Genomic DNA, 20,883 nt, shown 5'->3' with positions numbered 1-20,883 from the left:
ACTACTCTTTTCTTTTCTTTTCCGATTTTTCCTTATTTTCCTACCTAGAAAACCATTTTCTTTCTTTATCTTTCTCTTTTGCCGTTTCCATCTGCTATTTTATTATGGTTCTAACCTCAAGTTTTTATGTCGTCATTCTTCTTATTCGTTTTGGCCGTGCGAGGCAAGGAATTTCGGTATAGTAATCGTTCTCATCTTAGGATTGCTATTTATTTGTTTATTTTTAATGTGTTACGAGAGAGGTTTGTGGTGGAGGTTTTGGCTTAATGGTATTGGTCTACTTGTTTCAATTCTATTTAGGTTAGGTTTGGGAGGCAGATCCTCCTCCAGCAAACTGGTGATTTAGATTGGTGATTTTAGATCGTTGGTTTAAAGTGTGAGTTTTATCTCGTATGATTAGTATATAGCATGTTTGAGTGCGTTGAAACACATTTTCCTCCTACTTATGGATTGGGGAGGGGTTATAAATAAATCTAGACATTGTGTCAAAAAGAACAGATATTATCTAAATCTATAATAAAATTGTTCAAAAAAAAATATGCCTTCACTTCTTATATCTATACAACTATATATAGACCGTTGTTCAATTTTTTTCTCTTCTTTTTCATGAAGATAATATGGGTACATTATCTATACAACACAATTAGGTTCATCAAATCAATTTTAAAAATAATATAAAAATTCACCATGATTTGAATATTAATATATTATAATTTAAATAATATTACGTAATGAAATATATTTGTATATTTTAAGAAAATTTTTTAAGCCACCAGCTCACCACACTAGATCTTAAAAATAAATATTTATTTTTGTTCTATGTTATTAGTTTTTATTATATTATTTTATTGAATTCAAGTTAATTTGAACATCATTATTTTTGTGACATATTATTAAGTGCGTTTTTTTTTAATTTCAAAAAATCACACTAACAAATTAAAATAAGAATTTTAACAAGGTTAACAATTGAATCTAAATTTTGAAATCTGAAAAATAAAATAATTAAATTCTTGAAAATAAAAATATATTATCAATTGAATTTTTTTATTCAAATATGTTTTATTTAAATGTGTAACAATTTCAAATATTGGAATATCATATCCATTTATAATTAATTTATATTATATTTAAATTTTTATTGAGTTGATAATGTGTTATCAAATAAATAATAAAGAGAATTAAAGAAACAAAAATAAAAGAATAAAAGCCAACGTACTTTTATTGATAAGATGTTTGCAATGTTTTTCCAAAATCTATATTTATAAACATAATATAAAACTCTAATTTTAATAAACATTAGAGTACTAATGTATATCAAATTTATCTTAATCTTGATGGACATGAGCATCCACTTAATAATAAAATATTTATAACTAATAAATACATACATTAAAAATTTTCACCAATATAATTGTACCATAAGCTAATATATGTTTAAGTTTAAATTTTTAATTAAATATAAATCCAGATGATAAGTAAATAATAAACAAATTCAAATTATGATCAAATGAAACCTACTCATCTTTGATATTTCAATATTCACCTGTATTTATTATAGGTAGAGTGCACGGGAAGAGGCAAAACATTATGTATATGTATATGCCTCATTTTGGATTAATAAATATTACTACATTTTGATTTATGCATGCATGCATCATGAAGCTTGTAATATCAATGGTATCTATTTTCACCATCGCCATTTTCACCTTCAGCTCCAACTCCACCAGTTCCACCACCACTAGCTTTTCCAACTCCACTAGCTCCACCACTTTCAGTTCCAGCTCCAGTTTCAGTTCCACCACGACCCAAACCAAAACCAGCTCCGAAACTAGCTCTAACTCCACTACGACGAAAACCAAAACTAGCTCCAAAACCACCACCAATTCCAATTCCAGTTCCAGCTCCAGCTCCACTACCACCAGTTCCAATTCCACCACCACCAATTCCAGTTCCAATTCCACCAGTTCCAGCTCTAGTTCCAGTTCCACCACCACCACCACCAGTTCCAGCTCCAGTTCCACCACCACCAGCTCCAGTTTCACCACCAGTTCCAGTTCCAGTTCCAGTTCCAATTCCACTACCAGTTCCAGTTCCATCACCACCAACTCCTCTAGCTCCACCAGTTCCACCTCCAGCTCCATAACCTACTCCATCTCCATTTTTAGTTCTAGTTCCACCACCACCAATTCCAATTCCAGCTCCAACTCCATCAGATCCAGTTCTAGCTCCAGCTCCACCACCACCAATTCCAGTTCCAGTTCCACCACCACCAGCTCCACCAGTTCCACCACCACCAGCTCCACCAATTCCACCTCCAGCTCCAACTCCATCTCTTTTTTTAATTCCAATTCCAATTCCAGCTCTAGCTTCAGCTCCATCAGATCCAGTTCCAGCTCCAATACCACCTCCAACTACACTAGTTCTAGTTCCACCAAAACCAACTCCATTTCCAGTTCCACCAATACCATCTCTAGCTACACCATGCCCACCATAGAACCTACCCTTGTCCCAAGCTCCAAAGCCATTTCCCTATATTAATTTCTTCTCTTCCTCCGCTTTCATATTCACCACATTTTTAACAATCGCATTCACTAAAAACACATTAAAACAAAGTAAAGATAACAAGACAACTCTTTTAGTAACACTCATTGTTTGAGTTTTAACTTGGTTCATGATGGTTCTAACATCCCAAGTGCTTTTATAAGCCAATTTAGAGCCCATTAATTCATTTCAACTACTAACCCCCATTAAGTCACAATAATGATTTAAACCCACTTACAAAAACTTAAAAACAAAAACAAAAAAAAAACTTGATTAATAATTTATTAAAAGCTAGAAATATTAGCTACAAATTCGCCCAATCTAGCAGTAAGTGTGGTGAAAGCTTATTCATGTACACCATACATGTTAGCTAATATATCCATATAAGTTGAATAATATTTTTATTTTGTGAAATATGTATACTATATATATGTGGGTTTGACAATCTAAATAATCTTAAATTTTGAATGTATTTATATGTTTCAAGTGTGAATAAGCATGACCATAGGCTCCAAACTCAACAAACCCATATAATATTTTATTAATATGATTTAAAATATGTTTCTTTTGTTAAAATATGCCTTCACTTCTTATATCTATACAACTATATATAGATTCCTGTTCATTTTTTTCCTTTTCTTTTTCATGAAGATATTATGGGTAAATTATCTATAATTCATCCACAACTTTAAAAATAATATAAAAATTCTTAATATATTTATAATTCCTTACTGCTAATTTATTTTAAATATTTTTTTAATATTAATTTATTTTAATGTTAAAATTGTTAACATTTGATTTATTATAATTTTATATTTATTTATTTTTCTATGTAATTAGTTTTTATTATATTAATTTATTTAATTTTTATAATTATTAAATATGCTATATGTTATATTTAAAAATAAATACTTAATGAAATATATTTGTATATTTTAAGAAACGTTTTTAAGCCACCAGCTCACCACACCAAATCTTGAAAATAGAACTATGACCCATGCCTTAATCAGGAATGGATCCAATCCAAGTAAAGTACCTCTTTGGGCTTACTTGCCCTAAGTTTCTCCCCTAATTTATTGTCCAACCAACCCTCTTTTTATGAGCCTTTGCCATCCATCCTTCCAACTAACACTCTTTTTAGGTGAATGTACCAAAAAGTCCTTCTATTATAGAGATTTGAAATGATTAAATTAATTCTTTTATTATTAAATAGATTAATTTAGTCTCTAAACTATTAAAAACAATCAAATAAGGCCAAATCATAATAGAGTTAACATTCATTGTTTAAAAAATATCATCTACTGTTTAACAGAGTTAATATTTTTAAATCTTCTATTGTTTTGTAAATGAAATTTTGGTTGAAATTTAATTGCAATTGAAAAAATTCATTTCCAAGACATTTTTATACAGTAAATGTTAGCTCTGTAACAATTTAGACTTTTTTTATTCCTTTTAATAATAAAGAGACTAAATTGATCAATTTAATAATAGAGGGACTAATTTGATCTTGTCCATATGATACAAGGACTTTCCAAGCACTTTAACCCTCTTTTCATGCTTGTCATTTAATCAATGGACCTAATATAGCTGTTCTAGTGTCAGCTACTTGCCTAAGCTTAAAAGCCCTTTTGAAATTTAGGAGGGTTTAGATAAAAATATTTTATTTAAAAATTTGGTTTGAATAAAAAATTAAACCATTTAAAATATGAGTTGAGTTTGTACTCAAACATACAATATCTGAAGCCAACTCGTCTATGTTATAAAATACATAATATATAAAAATAACACGATATAATATATTACAAACTTAAAAGACGAGTTGGGTTCAAGCCTTGTATGTTTGAACATGAGCTAGACTCATATTTTAAATGAGCTTAATTTTTTATCCAAACGAAATTTTCAAGCCTAATATTTTTATTCAAACCCTCATAAATTTCAAAAGGGCATCCAGGCTTAGGCAAGTAGCCTGACCCTTGAACATGTATATTGGGTCCCCTGATTAAGGGTTAAAGTATTTGGAAAGCCCCTGTATTATAGAGAGTAAATCAAATTAGCCACTCTTATTAAATTGATCAATTTAGTCTCTTTAATGTTAAAAAGAATCATATAAGTCTAAATTGTTACACAGTTAACATTTATTGTGTCTTGAAAATTATTTTTTCAATTGCAGTTAAATTTCAAACAAAAAAATTCATTTACAAAACAATTGAAGATTTAAAAGTATTAACTCTGTTAAATAGTAAATGATATTTTTTAAACAATGAATGTTAACTAGAGGTGTTCATGGGCCGGGTCGGGCCGGGCCCATGAAAAATTCCGGCCCGAGTCCTAGGCCCAGGCCCGGCCCAAAATATGGGCTTGGAATTTTGTCCAGGCCCGGCCCGGGAGAAAATTCCTAAGCTCGGGCCCGGTTTGGCCCGGCCCATTTTTTAAATAAACACCAATAAATTTTTTAGAAAATTTAAAAAAAGTATTTAAAAAATATTTTAAATATTTTAAAATATTTTTAAAAATAAAAAATATATATTTCTTATATTCGGGCCGGGCCGAGCCGGGCCCGGGACAAAAAAGTAATGCCTGAGGCCCGGCCCGTTTTCTAAACGGGCCTCATTTTTTTACCCAAGCCCATATGTTGGGCCTATATTTTTACCGAAACCCTCCCATATTTCGGATAGGCCGTCGGGCCGGGCCGGACTGCCCGACCCATGAACATCTCTAATGTTAACATTATTTGATTATTTTGTAATAATACCAAGACTAAATTAATTCAATTAATAATAGAGGAATTAATTTAATCGGTTGAAATCTAATGACCGTTTAGGTACATTCACCTGTAAAGAGTGTTACCTGAATGAATGGATGACAAAGATTAAAGGCTCATGAAAAGAGTGTTGGTTGGACAATAAATTAGGAGTGAAACATTGGGCAATCAAGCCCATGAATGATAAATCTCCATAACTCAGAGGTACTTGGATTGGAGAAAATTATCTTATTAAGGCATGAGTCATAGTTATATTTTCAAGATATGGTGGGGTGAGCTGGTGACTTGAAAAATTTTCTTAAAATATACATATATTATACAAATATATTTTCATTACGTATTTATTTTTAAATAGTGCATATTTAATATTTAATATTTATAAACATTAAATAAATTAATATAAAAAAAGCATTTGAGAACTCCCACCTGAATCGAAAGAACGAACCAAACACAATGAAGTGAGAAAAATATATGAATAAATCAAAGTATGAAGAAAAATTTATACAACTTATGCATTTAGTTAAAAGTGAGAAAAATCAAGGCAATTTTTGTTTATGGTAATCAAAATTTCAAAAGCGAAAAATGTCAAAGAAGGTTTGGGTGAGAATTCTGGAAAGGAGAAAGAGGAATAGAGGTGAAAAAATATATGAAGAAATCAAAGTATTTACTGGGTAAGGACATGGTGATTGCCGATGGAAACCACAGTAGTCGGTGAAAGCAAGTATGGCAGAAATTAGATAATATGGTGGGTTTTGAGTTTAGGAAGAGAGAAGAAGAATTTTGTAGAAAGAGGGGAGACAATTTACAAAGACAATGGGTTGGAGAGAAAGAACAAGGTTGAAGACAATGGGTTTTTAAATATTTTTATAAAAATTAAAAATTTAATTTAATTTATTAAAAAGTATATTCGTCATTCGAGTATTTTAAATATTTTTATAAAATTAATTTATTGAATATTTTTATAAAAATTAAAAATTTAATTTAATTTATTGAAAAGCATATTCGTCATTCGAGTATTTTTTTCTATTACATGTCTATTCCTCTAAGCCAAATTTATGAATACTATTACAATACTCATTCCATTCCATCCAACCAAATCACTGTTATGGCTATTCAATTCCATTACAGTCCTATTCTATTCTCACAGAATGGTTATTCCATTACAATCATATTTCATTCCAGTGAACCAAACATGTCATTAGGTATATTTTAAAATATGGTTTCTTGTAATAAGAAAATCTTTTTGAATTCCTTATTACAATGCATTTCGCCAGAAGAAGCTAGCTACATGTTTAAGAAGGTAAATGAAGGGATATGCTGTCATCATCTAAGGATGAAAGCCCTCACTCAAAAAGTCATTCGCAAAGGTACTATTAGTCTATGCTACAAAAAGATGCACTAGATTCAGCAATGAGATGTGCCCTTGGCTATGAAATTTGCCCCAATACTTGAACAATCAGTTGAGACCCTCTAACTCATTTTTAGCCCATGATCTTTTGCTACTTGGGGTTTAGACATCCTTGGTCCCTTCCTATTTACCAAATTGATGGAAGTAAAAACCCTCGCCACTATCATATGTGTTTCCAAGAATTCTATAAGCACTAAAAACTACTTAAATGGTATCCCATTTTGACAACCAATGGAATGAGGAAGCCTTTAGAGCAAGATTAGATCTATTGGAAGAACACGAAAGATCATGTCAAGATAATACTAGCAACAAGAGCCTAGGTCGCTAACTGCTACAACACAAAAGTATGTAACCAACATTTTCAAATTAGTGACTTATTAATAAGGAATACAAAAGCTAGTCTCTTAACACCATAGTTAGGTAAAATGACACCTAACTGAGGGAGAACATATAAGGACCCATAATGAAAAGCACTTGCATTTTTTTCTATAAACATATTTGATTTTGATGAATGAAATTTTATTCTATCGTTACTAAATTCCCTCCAATACATATTCTAACACCCCAAAATTCATAGGATTAGAATTAATTAAACCATCAAGAAGGATGCCTTAGTTTAGGTGGTTAGGAGCCTAGTAAACTGCCTAGAAAGCCAAGGTTTAAGCTCCACTCTTTTCATTTTTCCTCTACTATTTTTCAGCAACTAAGGAACAAACTCAACCTAGTATATCTATTAATTATGGTAGAAATATGCCAAGTATGGGTAGCAACTCAAGTGGTAAGGCTTCCATTTCTCCCGTTGTCCCTAGGTTTAAGTCACACTACTCTCCTTCTCATTTCCTCTTTTTGGACGGCAAAAAGGGTTTATTGCCCAATCAACCCCTCAAATTTTGAAACCCTAAGTATTTAATAATTTTTCCTAATCATACATTGATTTCAATTCCTTTTCAACCCTAAATTAAACTCTTTTTCTTCACCTTTAAAATCTTCATCTTCTTTCATTTTCCCCTTTTTCTTTATATAAAAATTCTACATTCTTTTGCTGGATATTGATTGTAACACCCCACACCCGGCCTAGACGTTATGGACGAATCTTGAGGAATTATATAAGTTTGTTTTAAAACCAGATTTTGTAATTTGAAATCATGTAATAGAACAATGTTAACATTTTTAAATCGATTTCTAGTTTTTAGGGAAATACTCATCTAAACTATTTGTTTTATTATAGAAAAGCACTTGAGTGATCACCTCATTTTGTAGCGAAAATTTTCAAAGTTATAAAATATTGAAAATCGTGGCTTGGTTTGTAAAATAAATGATTTTTACAGTTTGGAAATATAGCAGTTGCTAAAGCCGTTTAAGAAATTCAAAAATGAAAAATAAAATCCCAAAATAATTTACAATCCGAAAATCCTGAAAAGTCCATAACAATCACAAAGTCTTTTAATAGCCATTTTATTTCAAAGAATGCAACCTGAGTTTTTGTACGTCGTTCGATCCTAAGAATTTTGATCACTTGAAAGGATAAAATAAAAGCGTAAACTAACAAGCTCAGTGTGTAACTCAACCCAAACAAACAGAACAGAACAAATATAGTCACAATAACAGATTCAGGTGCAGATATAGAAACAGATACATAAATAGATCTTATCTCCATCCGCTACACACCATCTCCGTCCATCCCTACAAACCAATTAGGGTAAGATACCCATCCAACCCCACACGCCTCTAAGTGAGCATATGTCACTTTTCAAAAAATAGTGCAGTCAAGCTGCCAGATCAAGTGCGGTAATCCACCAGAAACAGATAAGTGTGGTCAAGCCACCATAATAGATACGTACTTTAAACCATCAGATAAGACAGGTCATTAAACTGCCACAGTTCCTCCGTCACATCATTATCCCTCCCCAATGCACATGCATACACTAATCAAATAACAAATACACATGTATCATGCATGCTATTCACATCAGAACATACCATCATGCTTTCAGAAATTGCACTAACAGAGGCAAAATATCATATTTCATATCAATAAGTCATACATAACACACTACGGAACCTACGAAGTGGCTAACCTCGAATTGCAATTCAAATATGGCCCTAACTAAATTTTACAATAGTGTGGCCCGCACGGTTTGGCACACGATCGTGTGGCTCACACGATTTGGAACACAACTGTGTGGCATCAATAGTGAATTTTTTGGCTTCGTGCCATTTGTTGTTTTTCGAGATTAGTGTTACACACCTTATTGATTCTAAAAAACAATGATGAGGTACACTTACAGTCCCTAAAAACAATATTTAAAACGGACTAATTAGTAACAATATACAAAATCGAGTCACTAATTTGGCCACTTCTTCTAACTATCTATTAGCTAGCCGAGATGCTTTTATCATCTAAAGGTTGTGAAACAACTAACCATTTACCATATTTTATACCCAAATAATCATTTCTACTATTACAATCAACATTCTTTATAATTATCGCATTTGTTTGCCAAAAATTTGGATATTATAGATGAGATACCTATAACAACATTTTAGAGTTAAATAATTTTTGTATTTTTAAATTTGCAAATTAAAAAAATTATAATATATTAATAATGTTATTAATTAGTGAGATTTAAATCGCATCTTTAATTAAATTTATAAATGCAATTTCATTTAATAATATTATTTTTATGTAATAATATATTATCAATATACTTTATATAAAATTTAAAATTTTATTGAAATAATTTTTTATGTTTATTTCACTTAAAAATAAAATTATTTTTATTAAATTTTGAGATAAGAGAATATTACAGAAAATTAATTTAGTAAAATGTATACTTTACTATCATTATTATTATAGATAAAAAGCTATTATAGAAAATAAAAAACAAATATAAAAAATTAATTTTACGATAAACTTAACCATTATAATAAAATGTTATTAGAAATGATATAGAGAAGAAAGCTAACCTTACCCAAATATGCCCTTTAACTCAATAATGTGAATTTAATAACTTTGACCTAAAATTCCCATAAATACTGCAAATTTTGATTTCAACCGTCACTTATTCTTGTTTGTTTAGGTCATTTTGATGATAATTATTAGACTCTACCAACCATTCTAGGTTAATACTAGCATTAATTTCCTTGATACAATTTTACATCATATATATATTATAAGTTCTTTTTAGTTAACATTCTTATTCACTTTTGAAGTATCTTATTTTATATATATTCCTAAATAATTATTTTTAAAAAAATTTTAAAGATATATATTTATCACTCTTAGTCCACATATTAAAAGATTTAGTGTGAATTGGATGCGTTTACTTGCGATTAGTGTAAAAATAGCGGTGGCGGTGAGATCACTGTAGCAAAACAGGCTTTTAGCGGCATTTTTTAGGCCTATAGTAAAAATTTTGAACGCCACTATAGACAATGTCGCTAAAGAACATGTACTTTAGGGGCACTTTTGTCACAAATGCCACTAAAGAACCTTTAACGGCACTTTTATCGCAAACCCCGCTAAAGAACATGACCTTTAGCGGCGCCTTTTTCACAAACACCGCTAAAAGTACTGTTCTTTAGCGGCGTTTTACAAAAAACGCCACTAACTTTGGCAGATTTCTAGCATCCAATTTTCATCCATATGCAACCCTTCCTGTAGCATGGAATCCAACCAAAAACAGCAAATCTAAATGATACTTCAAATTCAACGAAAGATATAAGATATAAATTGATAACTGAAGTATAATTCAAATTATTCTTACAATAATGTTAAAAGTTAAAAAGTTAAAAATATTCCTACAATAGTTTAAGATGGCGGATTTTGCGACTGCTGAAACATCATCATCATATTCTAAAGCTGTAGCTGGAGTGCGTCGTACTTTTTGCTCTACTCTGTTTCTCTCGCTGTTGCCTCAACTTTAACTTGTAGCTGGAGTTCTTCATATTTTCTTTCAGCTTCCGCTTTAAGTTGAGCAATTCGCTCATCTGTGCTCGCTTGCATCTGTGCCATCTGGTCTCTTAACCTTTGAATTTTAGCTTGAGCCTGACTCCCCGAATGCATGTATTGCTGTGAGCTGGATCCAAAATATTGGGTTGAGTTAACAAAAGATCCTTGAAATCTAACCCGACCATACCTTTTAGGACCCAAAACTTCAGTAATAATCTGATTATCAATGTCGTCAAGATTAACAGAACTATCACTCAAAGCAATCGCTTCATACTCCGCCTTTTTATCCTTTAGTTTCTCCTAATAAATCAATCAAAGAGTTAGAAACGCAATATATATTATAAAAACAAATGCAACATAACTTAACATTATTTACATTACAAACAAAGAATTAAATCATTATAATTAAACATTATAAATATTTAAAATAATTCAAATTTTATAAAGTAAACATACCATAATTTCTGCAGCTTCAGAAGTCATAGGAGATCCATCTTTCTTCCTATGTGTAATGTCAAAAAGCTGAAGGCGTCCAACTTTTTGACCAGACGACAGTTCCTACAATATAGTAGTAAAAATATTATTTAATAGAAAGTAATAAATATTTGAAACTATTAATAAATTCAAAATACCTTGGCCTCAGCTACACAAGTAAAACTTTTCGAGCCAGCTGTGTGAGTGAATTTCTGTCTTTGCCAGCTGCTTGTTCCAACTCATTCACGATCCTACATTATGAAATTATTATTACGTATATAGTAAATACTATAAACCAAAATAATTATAAGAATTTGGAAGTACGTAATACCTCTCCTTTCTTTGAATTCCAAAATCTAACTGCATCTTCCCATTGGTACCTCAGCATCCCCGACGGGACATTTCGCAATTTCTCTTTGAGGGTTATTTTTGTTTTAAAATATTCTTTCTTTAAAGTACTTTTATGGTCTCTCAATCTTTTTTTCCAATGCCTTCTTGACATAATTATCCAAGACCTCTAAAGCAAACCTCTCCTACAAAAAACACAAGTTTAGAAAGTAAATATAAATGAAACTTAAACCAAAGTATTATAAATTACATTTACGTTTTGTTACCTTAATATTATCGAGAGCTTGATTTTTGTTATTATCAGGCATTTGATGCCATGACTCGTAGTTGATAGGCAATATATTGACATTTCGTGCTATGATGCCCAAATATCCTGCTAAAAGTCGAGCTTCTGATCCAACAGGCTGACCAAGATTGTTTCTAGATACTTTGACACGCTCGACAGGATTGAACTTGTATAAATCTTTAAGTAGCGCACGTCCTCGATAGACCTGTCCATGGGCCGAGCGGCCCGACCCGGCCCGACGGTCTGCCCGAAATATGGGAGGGTTCGGGTAAAAATATAGGCCCAAAATATAGGCTTGGGCAAAAAAGAGGCCCGTTTAAAAAATGGGCCAGGCCTCGGGCATAATTTTTTTGGCCCGGGCCGAAAATATATTAAATATATATATTAAGTTTTTTATGTTTAAAATATATATTTATTTTTATATTTAAGTTTTTAGTTTTAGTTTTCAATTTCATTTCCCCGACACTATAATCTACAGTCTGTCTTCCAATTCCAAATCCCTAACCCTATCGTGCCTTGACTTCCTTGACTGTCGATCCACCTCCACCGTCAAGACCTCCATCGATCCACTTCCGATCCTCTACCCACTTCCAGAATCAAGCGTTTAAGGGTTTGTTTCTTCCCGAATCGCCAAGTAGAAGCTAGCATACAAGAACGAGGTACAGGTACGAGTTTGCTCATCTTCTTCGATTTCCTCGTTTTCATTCTCTTTAAGATACTTCATTTCTTCTAATTATTCTTATCCAGGTTACTCTTTTCTTTGTTTGCCTGCTGATCTTCTTTGTTTGTCATTTCTTTTCTTGTTTCTTCATTTTTCTGTGTTACATAAAAAATGGAAGCCTAAATATAATAGACGCCTTTTGTGTTTTGAGATTCTAAAATGACGTTTCAGGGTTCATTGATGCCATGCGTAATAGTTTCTTTGCTTGATGGTCCGAACATAATGGTTCTAAAATATATTTTTTAAGTTTTTTTTCCTCTCCAGTCTCCAGTTATGGAACTATATTGTCCTCATTAACCTTGTTGTTTTGGTCCTCAAAGTAATTTGCTATGGTCTGATATGGTATATGAGGTTTCAGTCCTATGAGCTAATTTGCATGTATTGGTTTGTAACTTTGTATTTAGTTTCATGTTTATTATTTTACTCTGAGGTCAGCAAGTAATTGAATAGGGAATACATCTAGCAGTATTTTGGAAAGAGACTTCAAGCTGCTATAGAGTTGGCTGTAACTAAATTGCACCTAAACTGTTTTATCCTTTGATAGGAGTTTTAATGCGTATTGCAAATAAAAGAGAACAACTCTATAAGTGAAAGATATTTCAACGTGATAAGTTTAACAAAATTGCAAAAAAGCTTTCCTCCGGGTAAACTTTTTGTTGTGTGGTTTGGAGGTGTGAATCTCAAAAAGAAACTATGTTCTGATACGTACACGGTACACCTGTTGCTGGTTTTACTTTTATTTACCCACTGAGATCTGAAGTCTCTTCAGAGTGTTGTTTTTGGCTTAATGATTTTTTCCTTTTTCTTCTTCTGTGCAATGTAACTTGGAAAATGGGAGTGTGTACAAACAACTAGTTCTTATTAGTTTTGGAGCCAGTCCAATCCGCATGATTTTTTAATCTGCAGTACATGATTTTAGAAAACCTTAGGACTAATGTATTTTACTTTTTCAGGCATTAGGTACAGATTCACTCAATTTGATAATACAAAAATGTAAACTAATTAAATGTTAGATTTTGTTACAACAATTAATACAATTAAAAATTTGATAATTTTACTAATCAAATGTTAGATTTTGTTATAACAATTAATACAATTAACAATTAATAATTTGATAATTTTACTAACAATTAATTTTAATAACAATTAGTTTTAATTTGAGTCAAAAAAATTAATTTTAATTAAAAATGGGCCGGGCTCGGGTCCCATATTTTTTCTTCGGGCCGGGCCTGGACAAAATTTCAGGCCCATATTTCGGGCCGGGCAGGGCCCGGGCCTAAGAAGCGGGCCAAAATTTTTTTTTTGGGCCGAGACCTCGACCTCTACGTGTCCCACCACTTTCAGCTAAAAATGGTATATTATAATATAAGAATTTGAAAAAGAAATCAATAATAAAAGTCAACACGCATGTAAATTAAATTTAACATTACTTTAAATTTCTGTAGGTTCGTCAAGCGTATTCGGAACATTCAAAGATTCAATAGCAGTATATTGTTCACTATTTGTTTCTTCCGAATTTGGAGTATTTTGAACAATACTTAGATCTCGTAATCTTCTTCTAGGCATTTTATCTGCAATACACATAAAATAGTTGAAATTTTAGTAACTAATTACAATAATAATAGTACATATAAAATAGTTGAAATATTTAATAAGACCAATATTTAAATTATGATATTACATATAATTAAAAAATCGTAAAATCTTACTACATCATAATTCGTAAATATATTCATCAGCATCCTGGCGAACCCATTGAAATTGTGTACTAATACTAAGGATATTTTCATTTAATTTTTGTTATGGAAAAGGCAAAGTTTCTGATATTTTGTCGATGTCATCTCTACTTCCATTGCCATGTCAAACAGGTCTCCAGGGATGTTACGGAGTACAACGTACCAACCCTCATCAGTTAGATCTTTCGAGTAAAAAACTTGTTTCACTTGAGAAGAAAATACATACGGTTCATCTATCAATTGTTGTCCACTGTGAATCAATTGAGAGAAGTTCACCATTGTAAAGCTAAATTGATCTTGTTTAATTCCGCGAGCAGTATTAACATCAGCCCAATCACATCGAAATAAGACAACTTTCCATTTGCCATAGTAATCCAACTCAATAATGTCAGTAAGAAGTCCGTAATACTCCACATTTCCCTCAACAGGATTACAGTCCCTAGCACTAGCATAACTTGTAATTAAAGAATTAACAATTATTCCACAATTTTGAGTTCTCCACAATCTCTCGCGATATTTCGTATGAAATCTGAATCCATTGATGAGAAAGGCACTATATATTTTTACTACTCTATTCGGACATTGGGAAAGCCATTTAACTTCGTTATTGACGTCCTTCCGACTCCAAACCTATTGAATCGAAAGTAAATTGAGTAATCATAAATGTTATGAGAAAACATTATTATTTGTCAATGAAAGCTTCAAATGCATACTGTTTGGCTTAACCATTCATGAAAAGATTCTGTGAATAACTTATTAATCTCTCGATGTTGTAATCTTCGGGAGCGTGAATGAGATCTCAAGATTTGTTTATACTCATTATGTTAAAAAGAGGTTTACTTTGTTAGAAGATAAACAAATTAAAAAGATGAATATTTGTCAAATTCTAGAACTTACTTGCGTAATGGTTCTATTGAATCTTGGTGAAAAAGAACATATCAATGTGCTTGTACCCACGATCTATCATCTAATTCTACAATTTCAACTTTGCCGATTGGTTCTCCATAACTTTGAAATAAATAAGTTTCGGCCAAGTTATGATCAGTGAGCCCAACATTTCTATTTGGTCTGTTCGGTCTTGTTTCAACATCTTCTAAATATCTAGAACAGAAAGTCATACACTCCTCTGCCAAGTAACCTTCAACAATTGACCCTTCTGGATAATGCTTATTACGGCAATAAGACTTCAATTTGGATAGGAACCTAAACACTATATACAACATTATCAAAAGTTGTAACTAAAGGCATAGAGGTGAATGAATGAATAATTTACAAATAAATTAGCACATTTTTATGGGATATATCCATCGATAGAAAACGGGTCCACCAAGTATTGCTTCATGAGGGAGATGGGCAAAAAAATGAGGCCCGTTTAAAAAACGGGCCAGGTCTCGGGCACCACTTTTTTGGCCCGGGCCCCGGGCCCGGCCCGAATATAATAAATATATATTTTTTATTTTTATTTTTTAATTTTAAAATAAATTTTTAATGTTTATTTTAAAAATGGGTCGGGCAGGGCTCGGGCTTATGATATTTTCCCCGGGCCGGGCCGAAAATTTTTTCCGGGCCCGGCCCGGCCCATGGACAGGTCTAGGTGAAATAAGTCATTATACCTAAATTCTTTTTGCTATATTTGTTGGTTTGAGATTTTGAAATAAAAAAAATACTTTTTGAAATAAAAAAAATACTCACTTGGTAGACTTGTAACTAAAAATATGACATTGTAATGAACCTGGATTTAACCAAAAAAATTTAACAGTGTTAACAGTTGGGCCTGAATTTTGAAAATTGAAATGTTGAAGGACTAAATTCCAAAATTTGAAAAGCCAAGGACTTATGACATCTTTTTTTATATTCCTTAGGTTTAGAGTTTGTGGCTACCCCTCCTAACAATGTCATCTCTAAAGTTCAAACAAGGGCATTGTACAGCCCAATTTTGCCCACTACCCAAACATAAAACCCATTTATAGCCCAACAAGCAGAGACCCAAAACCCAAATTAATTAAACCCAAAATTAACCCAAATTGCCCAATACAATTGGCCCAATATCACCCCAGCCCAATAGGTAAGTCCAAGCCAGACTAGGGTTTCAGAGACTGAAACCCTAGCACCGCACCTGCTCCTGGCAGCCATCTGCTTCTGACGTCGCGCCACCTGCTCCACCCACCACCGTCCCATCAGCCCCTGCAACAAAGAAGAGCACACGCAACAACAAGTACAATAACAGTAGAAAAATTGTAAAAAAAAATGGATGTAATGGGCTATAAATAGCCGAATATCATCTTTGTAACGGGCTTTTGAAAAAAAATTGGAAGAAATAATAAAAAGTTTTTTAAAGGTGATTTTCTTTGTTTTTTCCGATTTCCCTTTTTCCTACTTTCATTTTATTTCTGTTTTCTAAGTGGGTTCTTTCTTCTTTTGTTTTATTAAATCATATATATATACATATATATAAGAAGATATAGAATAAAAACAAAAAAGGGATTTTTACCTGATTTCGGCGGAGGAGAGGAGGAAGAATCGAAGGGTCTCTTCCATTTTTGGCCCCTTTTCGCTGGGAGTTCGGCTTTTCTAACCCCAAATATGAACCCAACTCGAAAAGAGGGGTAAAATAGGCCTTTTTGGACTTTTTCGGCCACCAAGGACGGCGGCGTCGTCGCCGGCGACCGGCTACCGGCGTGGTGGCCGACGGTCAGAGCTTAGACCGGAGGCCGGACTATCCAAAAGGGCTGGAGAGAGTTTGAAGTTTTTTTTTATTTTGAAAAGAAGAAAGAAATGAATTTTTTGTAAAAATTTTGGAATTTATAGTGGTGTGAAACGGCGCCGTTTTGGCTTGGCACCAAAACACCCAAAACGACGTCGTTTTGCCTTGGATCGGATCGACCCGACCCGAACCACCAGAGGATCCGCGTGTTTTTGGGAGTTGGGTTATTTCTCCTTTTGGTCCTCCCGCTTTTAAATAATTTTGCAATCAAGTTCTTTTTTGTTTTTAAATTCGTTCTGTAATTTATTTTCATTTACAATCTGGTCCATTTTGAGACGCAGTGTTTTGGAGGGTGGGGATTATTTCCCATTTGATCCCTTCATTTTTACGCGCGTCACATTTGGGCCCCGATTCGTGTTTTCTTTTTTTAATTTTGGATCTTTAATTTTATTTTTCTTTCAAATTAATCCCTTTTGTGTTTTATTTCTAATTTGGGCTCTCAATTTTATTTTAACTCCATTTTAATACAGTTTTCATTTATTATCATTTTTTTTCTCTCACGAATATGTACATACATACTTGTATATATATTTTACGTATTAAAATATGTATACCTTCATATATATATACCTTTTTCTTACATGTACATACATATTTTCATATTTTATAATTTTTTTATCTATTTTCTTTATTATTATTATCATTTTTTATTTATTTAATTATTTATATGTCCATTTATTTAATGCTTTAGTTTTTTTATTTTATTTATTTACTTGTTATTGCATATACACGATTGATTTGTTTTTTTTTTATTGATTTGTTTGTTTTTGCTCATATTATTTACATTATCATCATTATCATTATTTTGCTTCTATTTTTACTCAGATTTACCAAAAACGAAAAAATTTCAAAATAAGTAATACTCGGTATTTGAGATCTTCGAGAAAATCAAGCCCTAACGTATTGGGTTTCGTTCTTCTTCGTTGAATCTAAATAATCGAGATTACTCCTAACGTATTGGATATGACACGTTGTTTTTCGAGATGAGAATTTTCCTAAAAATAACCAAGGCAATATTCTATGATTCGGAATTTTGTGAAATTGAGCCCTAACGTATTGGGCTGCGATTTCCTTATCTGACTCGAACAATTGGATATACTTTTTAAATTTTATCATATGGGTTTTTAGACAAGCAATTTGTTTCGTATAAGTATTTTAAAATAAAGGATCGTATTTTTTAAATTTTTTTAAAGTTTTCAAATTTCGACATTAAGACATTAAGTAATTAACTAGGTACCAATTTTGGGCGTATCGAGGGTGCTAATCCTTCCTCGTGCGTAACCGACTCCCGAACCCGTTTTTCTGAATTTCGTGGACCAAACTTGTTGTTTTAATAAAATCAAACCGTTTATTAAAAACAACCACTTTTCGAGGTGATCCAATCACATCTCATAAAAAAAGGATTGGTGGCGACTCCCGTTTCATTTTTCAAAACCCAAGTCGATCCCGTTTTCGATCCAAAAAATGGTGTCAACAGGCATAGCCAGGGGGTTGGCAGAGGCCCTGGCCTCTCTAAAATGGAAAATTTTTCATTTAGGCCCTTTAAATTTTTTAAAAATTTAAATTAGTAAAGGTAAAATTGTACTTTGGTCCCCCTAAAAATGATAAAAAAATTTGATTTAATCTTTTAAAAACTATAAAGATATAGGCTATTCAAATGGTGAAATTACATTTTTACTATCGTAAAAATTAAAATTTTAATTAATTTCGCCCCCTAAAAAATTTATGTCTTCGCCCCTGAGTTCAAACCTGGATCATCCCATTGAGAATGTAGTCTCTTACCATTGCACCAACCACTTGCTTGATTGTGAAATGGAGGAAAATGATCTTATAAGTACAGTCACAAATAATAGATGTTGGAGCAATTGTACCTAGAATCAATTCAGTGTAAAGATCAATCGAACAAAAAATTGAAATATATACAAACAAGACTCACGCAAACTCAATTTAAAGAACAAGTAGACTAGAAATCTATATTTGAAGAAGGCCATGCATGGTGAAAGTTAAATCTAAAAAGATCTATACGAAAACTCACATATGATATTTATGCTTTATGAGATTCTAATCTAGACACTCGAAATTCAAATCCTCAACTTTGTTAATAAATTTTGTATTAATATTTGATATTTCAAGTATGAATATAATATGCATAAAATATATTAATACTATATGATTATATGAAATGTTAGAATCAATTGAGTGTTAATCTATGCTTAAGGTGACTTAGCAAAGCATCATTTTCCAAATTTATAGAAAATATTGTAAGAAAGAGTAATCATATACCTTAAAGCCAACATAAAAGATATTTTGATTACGACGAAAAGAAAAGAATAAGTGCTATAGACAATTAATTTGGAGATAACTTTGGGAAAGTAAGCCCATAAACCCACTTACAAAATGAGGTACTTAATTTAGGTCAAAATCTTAAGAATATAATATATGGTAGTGTGGTCAGTTGTGCTTTTAAAAAGTATACATTATACACACACAAATATAATTTACTTACATATAAAAATGTTTATACGAAGTAAAGTCAGAAATATTATATAGATAGTGAAATTTTTTAACCTTATTAATAAGATTAAAAAGCTGATAATATAACTCCACTTATAAAATTAAAAGACTTCATTTATTATTATTTTAAAACACTCTCAAAATAGAAACAGATTAAGAAGTCGACAAAGAGTCACTCACTTTTCAAGAGAAACTGTTGGTGGCTGAAGGAGTTTCAATGACAATATGTACCGTTATCTGTCCATCACAATTTGCGAAGACAACAAAGATACCCACAAAATATGTTTGCAAACTAAAAATGAGAGAATGCACATGGAGTGAATAATAATATGAAAGAAAGAGAAAGTTGTTGGGGGAGAAAAATGTGGGCAGTAACCAGTCCAAAGACTAACACCATACACACATACTATGAAACTTTATTGTCACACATGAGCTTAAACCATGACCAATAATGCACAAATATAAGCATCATTACTATTTCATCGTTTATCAATTATAATCAAGCATATGACCAATTATACACAAATCATTTATACATTTCTCAATTTTCCTCCTCCTCCTCTCCATTCCACATCCTTAATGTGTATAACACATTTAAACAACATTATCCATACTATCACTATTTTCCTGTGTGTAAATTCAAGTTGTCTGTCTGAGTCTGAGTCACTAATTTATTTATATCTCGAGCTACAGAGCTCCAAATTAAGTTCCATTAATTTTTTCTGAAACTAGACTCACATATCTTCTTACATAAAATTTTCAAAATTTTTTGGTTCAGCCAATAAGTACAGTTTATTCTTTAAAATTTACCCTATTTCACTGTTCAACAGTTCCGACCTCTCTTCACTAAAAATTAATTATCTCATTGTACAGAATTCGAATGATGTCCTCGTTTATTTCTCTTGAAAATAGACTCATTAAGGATTTTAAACATATAAATTATAACCCATAATTATTTTCAATTTTTAATGATTTTTCCAAGTCAGAACAGGGGATTCCAAAATCATTCTAACCCTATCTCACCCAAGTTCAAATATCTAATAATATAAAATTCTTGTGTACATCGTTTCTTTTATGTGAAAATAGACTCATTCAGCTTTAATTGCATATATTATTCAGTCCCTAATTCAATTTTCACCATTTTTGGTAATTTTTCAAAGTCACACAACTGTTGTTGTCTAAACCGTTTTGTTGCTAATGTACTCTTTTATAATTTTTTCACTTTTTCTCGCTTTTTTTATTGATCAAGGTCAATTTCTCGTCTTTCTTGATTTATAACAACATATTTAACTTATTTAACACTCACATTATTCAATTTAGTTCAAAAATCACTCTTTAGAAAAATTACATTTTCGCCCATAAACTTTTCATTAATTCC

General features: G+C 31.7%; 1 protein-coding gene across 1 annotated transcript; it reads right to left on the bottom strand.

Annotated features, from left to right (window-relative positions):
- Window positions 1-1,497: 1,497 nt before the first annotated feature.
- Window positions 1,498-18,776, bottom strand: LOC107936232 (glycine-rich cell wall structural protein-like). The gene is made up of 3 exons (XM_016868923.2): window positions 18,741-18,776; window positions 16,280-16,411; window positions 1,498-2,529 (listed from the first exon to the last, which is right to left on the bottom strand). Exons 1-3 carry the CDS (start codon window positions 18,774-18,776, stop codon window positions 1,672-1,674), a joined length of 1,026 nt encoding a protein of 341 aa, XP_016724412.1. The 3' UTR covers window positions 1,498-1,671.
- Between the last annotated feature and the right edge of the window lie 2,107 nt (window positions 18,777-20,883).

Source organism: Gossypium hirsutum, chromosome D02 (assembly GCF_007990345.1).
Source record: "Gossypium hirsutum isolate 1008001.06 chromosome D02, Gossypium_hirsutum_v2.1, whole genome shotgun sequence".
Classification (NCBI taxonomy): domain Eukaryota; kingdom Viridiplantae; phylum Streptophyta; class Magnoliopsida; order Malvales; family Malvaceae; genus Gossypium; species Gossypium hirsutum.
This window is presented reverse-complemented; position numbering and strand designations above follow the sequence as displayed.